Source organism: Pogonomyrmex barbatus, unplaced genomic scaffold (assembly GCF_055798465.1).
Source record: "Pogonomyrmex barbatus isolate J1 unplaced genomic scaffold, ASM5579846v1 scaffold19, whole genome shotgun sequence".
NCBI lineage: Eukaryota > Metazoa > Arthropoda > Insecta > Hymenoptera > Formicidae > Pogonomyrmex > Pogonomyrmex barbatus.
Window position 1 is genome coordinate 460,426 of NW_028297115.1, and position 10,911 is coordinate 471,336.

The 10,911-nt window shown below is 35.0% G+C and overlaps 3 protein-coding genes across 6 annotated transcripts in view; 2 read left to right on the forward strand and 1 right to left on the reverse strand.

Moving 5' to 3' along the window:
- LOC105431312 (putative RNA methyltransferase CG11342) overlaps positions 1 to 10,911 on the forward strand; it is a 238,840-nt gene that overhangs the window by 181,628 nt on the left and 46,301 nt on the right. The gene's annotated exons all lie outside the window — the stretch shown is intronic.
- Positions 2,400 to 6,003, forward strand: LOC105431310 (uncharacterized). Of its 3 annotated transcripts, none has more exons than XM_011645405.3 (7): positions 2,400 to 2,713; positions 2,946 to 3,124; positions 3,201 to 3,373; positions 3,605 to 3,818; positions 4,327 to 4,506; positions 4,577 to 4,760; positions 5,072 to 6,003. In XM_011645405.3, exons 1-7 carry the CDS (start codon positions 2,610 to 2,612, stop codon positions 5,385 to 5,387), a joined length of 1,350 nt encoding a protein of 449 aa, XP_011643707.2. In that variant the 5' UTR covers positions 2,400 to 2,609; the 3' UTR covers positions 5,388 to 6,003. The 3 variants fall into 3 exon arrangements, with proteins under 3 accessions (XP_011643707.2, XP_011643708.2, XP_088931805.1); XM_011645406.3 differs by having other exon boundaries at positions 2,412 to 2,713; positions 3,229 to 3,373; XM_089075679.1 differs by lacking the exon at positions 2,400 to 2,713 and having other exon boundaries at positions 2,726 to 3,124; positions 3,229 to 3,373.
- On the reverse strand, positions 5,620 to 10,266 carry l(3)05822 (SH3 domain-containing lethal (3) 05822). Of its 2 annotated transcripts, none has more exons than XM_011645407.3 (6): positions 10,057 to 10,266; positions 9,228 to 9,306; positions 8,870 to 8,996; positions 8,000 to 8,776; positions 7,651 to 7,914; positions 5,620 to 7,575 (listed from the first exon to the last, which is right to left on the reverse strand). In XM_011645407.3, the coding sequence occupies exons 1-6, from the start codon at positions 10,076 to 10,078 to the stop codon at positions 7,450 to 7,452; spliced, it is 1,395 nt and encodes a 464-aa protein (XP_011643709.2). In that variant the 5' UTR covers positions 10,079 to 10,266; the 3' UTR covers positions 5,620 to 7,449. The 2 variants fall into 2 exon arrangements, with proteins under 2 accessions (XP_011643709.2, XP_088931804.1); XM_089075678.1 differs by lacking the exon at positions 10,057 to 10,266 and adding an exon at positions 9,558 to 10,011.

Below are 10,911 nucleotides of genomic sequence, written 5' to 3' on the forward strand. Positions count from 1 at the left end.
AATGTAATTACATATACACAGACACACCTTTAATTTATCAATATTTTAGTATACAGTTAAAAAGGCCACATATACTAAAAATTAATGAAGCCTGTTGCTTATAGATATATATTGTCTACGCGAAAACTTATATGATCTTTCCTTTACACAGACCATATACTATGTAAATTCTGTAGAAAAAAACAAGAGAATTGTTTTCTATCGGTATTTTTTATCATTCGGTACAAATTAATATTTCAAATATCAAAAAATAATATTTGGCAATAATTATAACGCAAACGATATTTAATCAAGATAATTGCGAAACAAGAGAAATGTTATGAAACATTAAATGCAGTTATCTGAGAAGGTCTTATTTCAAAAACAAGAGAAAGAGAGAATTACAAATGAATTATTTATATAGATAATAGTCTATCTAAATTACGTGATGATACGTCGTAACTTACACAGTTTGCATAGTATACATAAATATAGACGATCGATGTCTCATAATTCTCCTATTAGAGAGTTAGTTTAATATCTAAACTCACTTCAGATATTATTTTAAGCGAATACATTGAAACTATTTTTCAATTCGCATTGTTTTGCAGAGAAGCACAGCTAATGTCGTACATACTGAATGTACGAATGGAGACAAATATCAAAGCATTAGTTAAAATTCTTCAATTTGTTCATATCATTCAGTGCATCGCACACTTTCATGAATTTTATATATATATATATTTTATATATATATTATATATATATATATAAAACACATTATATATATATATATATATATATATATATATATATATATATATATATAAATGTGTACACTCTGAATAATGAAAATGAACAGTGTATATTACACAGAAACCATTTATTCGAAATTGGTTTATCTTTTAGATCTGCTTCATTTGTTATTACTTGAGAGATCGAACGTCATCCCCCGCCCCCTTCCCTCCCGCTTCCGAGGAAGTAGAAATATTTTTTCAGAAAGACGGTTTTGCGATGATTTTATATAGATATCGACGTCAAGTCATGGGAGTGTAACAATAATGTAAATAAGTTGCTGAATCTGCGGGGGAATATATATAGAAAGGCGAAATTTGTAGTATTGACTATTACACGCGAAGATTAACTATTATCGCGAAACATCAGAGGAATGGAATATATATTTTTGATAGAAGAGAAATGTATGAGGGTAATCGGAAAATTCGAATCTACGATTTGATGTCGGATATAAATTTACGTTTTCAGATTGAATATTTTTTCGTATAAACCGAATCTATCACGACGGAAGATACCGATACGACAAATTAATCAGTACGAATGAATCACGCAACATCGCATATCATATCATTGCATTAAATTAAATACATTAGTTGTAAAACTTGCCAAAGCATTTATTTACCTAACGTTTTAAAGTCAATAGACGAATTGACGTAGTTGCAACGCATCCTTGGCGAAAGAGTGGCGGCTAATAGTGGAATTATTGTCAAGCTATCGTGGTTTCAACATGTGCCTTTTACTCGTGAATTTGTGTGAATCATATAAATGTAAATATTATATGTTAATATTATACATGTTAAGAAATATATTTGTATAGAATGAGAGTGTTCCTATATATATATATATATATATATATATATATATATATATATTGCGCAGAAATAAAAGTAACAGTACATCCCGCAAGCTCGCGAGATCGTTGCATAAGATTATATGACGAATCGAAATAGCATATCATCAATTCGCAATGAATAGAAACTATCCGTTCAGAAACGAAAATGCGAGATACGACGTAATGAAATATACGTAAACACATTGTTTCGAGCTTTTAATTAACAGTCGACGTAATATATGACGGCTAAATTGTTTTCCGCTGCGATTATCTTTTTTACACATCGTTTGTTAGCCATGTAAATTTGTGTAACTGTGTTAATTGTTTTTCAGTTTGAAAATAAAATATACGATTTTAATAGCCGAATATCATATATCAAATTTAATATTCCTATTAGATATTTTATAGTAACTGCAAATTAATGTAAACTTTTAGCTTTTATAACATAATCCGATGCGAATCTTTTTCATTACTAAATTTTCATTGCAATTTTTTAATTATACATATATACACATATATAAAGCATTAGCGCGTTCAAGTGATTTTTTTTCAATTTTTTAACATACGTAGATTTTAAAATTTTCGATTATCATCAAAATTCATTACTTTTTATATTTTTTCCAAAAATATATATGCGTAGGATAAAAATATATATATATATATATATATATATATACACACATCAGGGTGGAACGATTTTTATATATATATATATATATATAAATGATTTTTTATATATATATAATAAAAAAAAAATATATATATATATATATCGGTGTTAATGTACTCCGAATGGAGCAACGTCCAAAGCAACATAAACTGCTTACTTGGAAATGTTAATTAAGATACGTCACATTATGATAATCGACGACAGATGCTCCACAGCTTCTAATTAAAGTAACCCATTGTTAGTCGTATCTGTGCTACTGGACAGATAATTCTTCTTCAGACATAGTATCAGAGTAGAAACAAATCTTAAGTTCTCGATTGTTACGAGTGTAAAATGATTTTGCTACATAATAAAAATATCCGAGTATTGATATTTGTCGCGAATATCGTCTCGGTGGATTCTAACGAGCTTTTCTTATCGTATAACGCTTCCCCCAGGTAAGAAAATATCACACTCTTAAATCTATTATCTTTTGTTCTGCGCTTTAAATTACCGCAGCAATTTCAGTTTCAAAAATTGAAAATAAAAAAGTTACATGATTTACGTTTATCGTATATTACACTTGTGTCTTTATGTTACACGGTAAATTTTATATACTTAATTTCTTTACGCACACGTCAAAATCAATGTTTTATCGTTCGCCATGTTTTAACATCCCTTAAATTTCAGAACCGTTTCGAAGTGTCCCTTACCCGTAACGGTCTTGGATTTCATTCGCAATTCCAGTCAGCCCGATTTAGAGATTAAATGGCCCTGCGAGGTGCGCTCGTACTGGCTGTCGTTGCAGCCGTTTGTCAGATCCGTCCGCTTCTTGCTCCGCTACGTAACACCATTCGTTATAATACTCGGTAAGAAATGTCGATGCTCTACCGGTGTAATTCCCGACTGTTCTCATAATACAATGTTGTAACTCACTTCGTATAGGTGTATTGCTAAATACTGTATCTTTTAGTATGTTGAGCGCACCTGTCCTATGTGACTCGAATTTGTCACTTTATCTAAGCGCGCTCGCTATATCGGACAATGGAGCGTTAATATTCAATTACGCCGTCAGCGTCGCCAAATCGCACTCCACATCCGTTAACGATCTTTTCATGGTAAATATCTCAGTTTGTGCGATCGATCTTCGTCTCGCTTTTCACCCTTTTTCGTTCCGATCCTCTCATCCGTGAGAAATACGTTCATTCGTCAGACGGGACAAATACAAAATTCAAGTTGACTCCCTTCCGATCGAAAGTAAAGAAACGTTAGAGAAACGCGGGAAAAATCCACGATACTCACAATACTCACGATACTTACTCGCACAATAATCATCGATTTTCTCGTAGAACAGCAGATTCTTATGCGGCGCGAATTCTGTCAGCATGGAACTTTTCCAGTTCACGTCGACCTGGCTGGTTGTCGCTCTCACCTGGACGCGCGTCATCGCCGTGGTGTTCCCATTCGGAGCTCGCGGTTGCCAGAATTGTTCCGCGGTTACAACCATCACCAGCCTGGTCTGCATAAGCTTCGTGATATCCTTGACAAAGCTGTACTCCGGTGGTAAAGCGTATCAGCTCAAGCTTCCTTTTTTGCGATTCAATTACACTTAACAATATTTTTAAACTTTGTTGTCACGTCTCATGACACATGGCAGGTGATTCCGATAGGTTTTTTTCCCAAAAATAAATTATAAATGCGTAATAAAAAAATGTTCCAGCACATAAGGCTTTTGAGAGAAAACCGATAATATATAATAGAATAACTTACTTATAACTTACTTAACGTGCTACAAAAAAATTTTATTCTTTTATTATTTATCTTTATTTTACGTTTTAATTTCGAGTTAACTCCCAAATTTTTAAGATGTTCCATTTTTTTAACAATTTCAAAAACCCGTTTTTTGACTTTTTAACCCGATTTTTCTTAAAAATCTTACGTATTAAAGCATTTTTTTACGGATTCGGAAAAAAAATTTATCAGAATTATCCGCCACATGTCATGAAACAAAATCTTTATTGTACAGTATTATATGTCGTTGTCAATGATTTACGAGTTATTCTAATTGCAGGATATGAGACTGATAGTGTGTTTGAGTTTGTACCATGCCAGAAGATAAAACCATGGGGTAGCGCCATGTATCTTTATATCGCCTTGTCCACGTGGCTGCCTTTGCTCTTTATATCAATTGGCAACCTGCTGCTGATTATTCGCATGAGAAAGTCTTACAAGATTCACAATGAGCTAACTCGTAAGTCATCCACTATCAACGCGCGATGACATCATCGGATGGAAAAATTTAACGGCGACTCTCGCCTCAGACAATTTTAGATACAGAAGCAGCAGAACGCACAATTCGAGCAGAACGTTGCTCGCGGTAGCGATAGTTCACTTAATCTTGCTACTGCCACTGGGAATTGTCGAAACGTTGGAACTTTATTGGGGTGTGATTTTAGTTAAATATCCTGCCAAAAATGCGGGAGAAAACGAGCGATATATACACTGGTAAAATATCCCCCTCATAATTTTTTATCTAAATATAAAAATATAAAAATATAAAAATTACTTATAGAAACGTTTCTTCGTGCATTATGCCGTTCCGGATTATTTCTCATGTGTGAAAATATTGCTTTTATACAATATCTATTGCTTTATATATATATATATATATATATATATATATATATATATATATCATCCATTTATAATTGCTGTTAATATATATACTGTTTATATAAGGATTATGTAGTACATTTTATATAACAAATAAAAATATATTATAAAAATAATTTTAAAACGCCACTGTTACTTTCTAGGTTGCAAGAGAAGATGTTACTCAAGTGGTGCCGTGGCTTGTTCTTTCACATATACCACTGGAATTTTGCAATAAATTTCTTTCTGTATTACCTTACAGGAAAGAAATTCAGAAGTGTCGTAACGCAAACGCTGAAAAGCTATACGGACACGTACTTGCCCTGTCACAAAAATGTTTTGAGATGCAATACGTGGAATAACTGTCACAAACATTTACGATCGTCCAGCGTATTGCTGATGAGGGCTGTTATGCGAAGCAAACAATTCAATGACATGGCAAGAGGTAGCGCCAGCGAAAGAAGCAGTAACGTTACCTAATTAACGATAAAGCGAAATGAATTAGAAAGGAAACTCTCTTTGATGAGGAGCGTTGCGTTACAGCTCGTATAATAAAATATAAAACGCGTACTCATCGTTTTATGGCAGAAAAGATATACTCAAAATGATAAATAGTGATCATTTTTCGAATTATTTTATATACATCGTACATCCCTCTTTACTCGCTTCCGGGAGCTTTCACAAGAGGAGAAATTACACATAAAGAGAAATATTATTTGTTCTCTTCTAGTTTATTTTGTATACACATGAAATGTTTACATGTTTAAACATTGCAAAATATCACATTGCGTATTAGGCGTCTCCTGCACAACAGCGTAGTTCTTAAATAGCGATTTAATTATATGTAAAGACAATTCGTTACTACATTTTGAATCTTTCAATTTCTTGCCGCATTATTCGCCTATCATTTCTAATCTCTTATGAACTAACATTCTGGTCCCGATCGAGACCTTCCATGCGAACTGAATGTTAATACTGTACTAACGAGAATTTCAAGCACACTCTGAGACACACAATTGGACCTTGTATCTTTTTTTGAAATTGATATGAAATAATTTAGAACGACATACAAAGTTCATCGTTGATTTTCATTTTCCTAAGATTTAGCTAGTGACTCATTAAATATCACGAAATATTCGAATATAATTCAATTCGCAATTCGCGCAAGCTAAATTAAAATCTTGTCAAACATAATTACATAACGTATATCAATATAATTAAGTATACACATATACATACATAATTGTTCATTAATGATAGCTCAAATGAACAGTTTATATAAATTATACGCTTAACACCCCCCCCCCTCCCATCCCTACCTCCTCCAATTATGCATTCACATAATACACATTTACAATTGTACCACACTGGTAACTTTTACTGAAATAAATTCTAAATTAGACGAAAAATACGCGTATATATAATACAGAGACACAGACATCCAACATATTTATTTATATGCTGAGCTATCCATCTTTAAATTAATTTATTCTAAAAGGAAATCAATTTATACATATAGAGGACATAAATAGGGCTATATCGCATAATTTTCTAGCTGTGTAATATAACGTGCTTTTCTCTCAAACACAATATATACAACGAAAAAAATTATAACTCTACATTTTCACGCTAGATCTGGTTAAAAAATTCCGAGAAAATAATATCTAAAGCAATAAAATTATCTAACGAAGACTGTATTACTTTTCATTTGATTGTTTAAATACATGATTATTAAAAACAAGATTTTCAATCAACAAAGTAACAAATCAATAAGAATTCATTCGTTTATTGATATTAATAATTTAGATTTTGATCAATTATTTATGCCTTATGTGTCGCACACTTAATGCTGGAACAACTTTTATATCAGAAATTTTCAAATATATATTTATCAAACTATGTTCTTATATATTTCAAAATATTTCAAATAAATTTTAAATCATATAAAACAAATTTAAATAAATTTTCGAAATCGAGATATACAAAGAAACTCTAAATTGTATAATAAAAATAAAATATTTTTTTCATATAATTAAAAAAATATTTAATGAGAATTTGACTCTTAAACATTAGATGCATACATAAAATTTCGAAATAAGAGAAAGAGATACATAATAATTTTAATAACATCTTTTATAAAATATTGCAAACAGTATGGATGCAAAACTTTTTAAAAAAGATTTAGCTAAATGATTTTTTCGTAGATATCACCGACATCGCAGATAACGTCTGCGACGAATCTTCTAATTCTTAAAGATAATATCGTAATTACTTTTGAAAATGATTTCTATTGGAACACGACGATAAAAAATCGTATATGTAATTCAGTCTTACTGTCAGTAGAATTGTCTAAAATTTTCTTCTTTTCTTATCTACGTGCTTGAAATTACATCATTAAAGGATCAATTAAAGAATTAACTTTCTCTTTTTATCACTATTCTCTTTTTAGTTTACTGGTTTATAAAGATGAGATTATTAATCTTAAATGTTTGTAATACAGAGACTCTCGGAATAGTAAATTGTTACACTTGATACAAAATATTTATTGAGAAAAATTACGCGGAAGTCTATTTATATAATTTACTGGAAATTGTCCTTTCCTACCATTGTACTCACCGTACAACCAATCTTCCGATAGCCTTGATATGACTGTAATCTTTGCGCCCTCCTGAAACCAGTTCAAATCAGATATCAAAATATAATAAATTTTTCGTCCAAATTGTCTAGCCGTAATCTTTCGTACCTCGAATGACAAATCATTGCTGTTCTCTCCTGGAAAAGCGTAGAGTGCTGTGACTACATTGTCTGGTAAACCTGGCAGAGGTATTTTAATATCGATGAAACTAAGCGGAAAGATCCCTTGACGATTTTCTATTCTTCCTTCCAACCAGTCGTCATTGACCTTTTTCGTTAATTGCACGAGATCGCCTTCTTTTAAAGCCAAATCGTCCGGATGTGTTGCCGGGAAATCATACAGTGCAATACCGTGAGGTTTATCAGAATCTCTCTGTAAATTATTAATATTATTAATATATATTATTTTCTTTTAAAAATTTTTATAAATGAAATTATATGCAATTTTGAATAGTTACAATAGTCACTTCAGGATCGCTGCCAAATTCTGTCAAGTAATTCACAGGTAGTGTCGGCGCTGGAATCGTTGGCATGGGCGGCGATGGACTGTCACTCTCTTCATTCGACCACGCATTTGAAAAATGTAATGTCAATGGTTTATTCATCACGCTGCCACTCGAGACTTCAAAGTCATTACACATTTCCTTAGGTATTGGTTCCAATTTTTTAAACGGTATCTTTGGTGCTGGAGGTTTAGGAGGCTTCGCTCGAATTATCGTTGGCATCGACGTGACGAGAGGTTTAGAAGTAATCAAATTGGAAGGCACTTGGTTCGCTACGCGATTGTTGGTATTAAAAGGAAAGAGGCACGTGCCGCTAGCACCTTGAGACACGTTCGAGCATGTGTCTTCAAGAGGCCCAAATGGATCATTCTGCACTGTCGTTTTAGTCTGCCACGGATCATTTTGCGTTATTTTCCTGGCGGATATGCCAAAAAAATCAAAGTCATCCTCGAAGGCACTTTCCGTTTGTGACGTGTTTCCACTACTCGTAAACACGGATGGATTGGAGTTTCCATCACTACCAAAGCTGTCAACGCTGACACCATCACTGGATCGTGTTGTAAATGTCGGTGACCCAGGTGGACTGAGGTCTATCAAGGATACCGTCGCACTGGAATTTGTGGGTTGCATTAATTGTGAATTTTGATTCTGGTTGGTGAAACGCGATGAGAGAGGAGCATTCTCCTGTTTCTTTCGCCCGAAGAAGTTAGTCAATAGCTCCGTTGGCCTGGCCTAACCATACAAAATTAAAAAAAACAGCTATTTTGATTATCGTATCTCTAGCGTAAAACTACAAATAAACTTCTTAAACTATACAATTCTTACTGGTTTTTTCGGTTTTAAATCTTTCTGATACTGCGTATGATTATGGTTGAATTTTGGAGGTGGTGGTCGAGGAGGTGGCTTCTTCTTTTGTACAGGTTGTGTCAGAGCATCCCCAAATATATCATTACTAGAAGATAGAAGAATAGCATTATCACAAAGAACAATGCAGAGACTAAAAAAATTTCAAAAATTCAATGGAATTTCTCATAGGTATTTTTTGAAATAAGAAATTTGTTTCTTGTAGTTGTCAAATCTTTGTCTCAGACAATACCACCCGCTTCATTTTACACACATGTTAAACACATGGAAAATATAACATAATGCATAGCAAGACCTTGCGAGACTAGGCAAAACCTACCTGCTGCTCCAAATCGGGTCTCTCTGTGTCGCACTCTGACCCGGGGGACGAGGCGCCGAACGCGTCGGTATTCGCATCTCTGAAAGCAATAACAACAGACGACTATGATCAGCCGACTACCGATTACTGGTGCCAGTGGCAGCTGGGCTCTGACGCACGAGCCGTTCCTCGTACACGCTGGTACGCACGAATTTATGCGCGCGCGCGCACACCGCACGACACAAACGAGCCTACGCACGCATGCACGCGTGTGCGAGCGAGATGTTTGCTATGAAAAATTCTTCCAAACAAAATGCGTGACTGCGTGACAGATGCCATAAACGTACGTACATGCGGGTGGGCGGGCGGGCGGACGGACGGACGGACGGACGGACGGACGGACAGACGGACGCGCGGATGGACGGATGTACGATTCGCGACGCACGATGTACGCCCACTCGACGCGGATATCGCGGCGATAAGCGAGACCGGTGGTGGCGCGTTTTATCTCATCTCGACACTCGCGAGGCGATTCGAAGAATCGGGCAAGCCGAAGAGTCAAGAGTTCGACGCTCCGCGTGAACGAAACGGACGACCGACCGGTCGTTTTATCGAAAAGAAACAAGGGAATCCGATATCACGCGCGAAGCTACGGCGAGGGCAGGGGAGGGAGGGAAGGGGAGGGGAGGAGCGGGGCGGGGCGGGAAGGGACGAGAGGCGCGGGACAGGACGTCGCGCTCGGATCTCCGGAACGGAAGCGACGACGATCGCCGTGTGGGATCGCGGACGGAAAATGCGTAAAGAGGCATGGGCCCCCCCTCGGGATCTCGGTCGTTACATTGTCACTCACCTGTTCTCACGTTCGCGGCCATTTTTCACACTCGCAGCGCCAGCGACGTCCCCGTCGCGACAGCGCGTTTCGAAAACAGAGTCGCTTTCGAATTCGCCTCCTGCAAAACGGCCGGCCCCCGCGTGAGATTTCGATTTCCATTTCCCTTCTATGACGTCACGTAAGCCGCGTATACGTACTTTCTTTTTTTAAACGTTTCTTTCTTTCGTTTGTTTATTTATCCGCCTTTAACGCGACTGGCACAATGTGAAAAATACGTTACATGTAGCGCGAGTCTCGTAACTTATCTGCCGTTGCGTGTGTGTGTGTGTGTGTGTGTGTGTGTGTGTGTGTGTGTGTGTGTGTGTGTGTGACTTCGAGATGAATTAAATTTCCTTAGAATAAAATAATTATGAATTGAGATTTAATTATTAACTTTGTATACCGCAGTGCTTTTTATTATATATCTAATTATATGTATAATACCTTTTCTTTTATTAACAATACCTTTTTTTCTTATAAATGGGAAATATTTAAATAGCCACAAGTTAACCTCATGCTGTCCTTTTTCTTTTTATTCTTTTTCTCAAAGCGTTATGAATCTGCGTTTTCAAGTTTTTTTTTTTTATAAAATTACACAAGGAATTAATTGCTCTTTAATCTGATGTCACAGCTAATGTAAAAATAACGCAATGTTGACGCAAATATCAATGATGGCTCAAGACACTTGTGGGCCTTACTCAAAATGGTTTTAAAGTGCCTTATTTAAAATATAATAAAAGCGAGAGATATTTATACTGTTTTATACATAGTATAACTGAAAAATTCTAATTGTCAAATTGTAGTAATTATTACGCAACAATGATGATAAATATT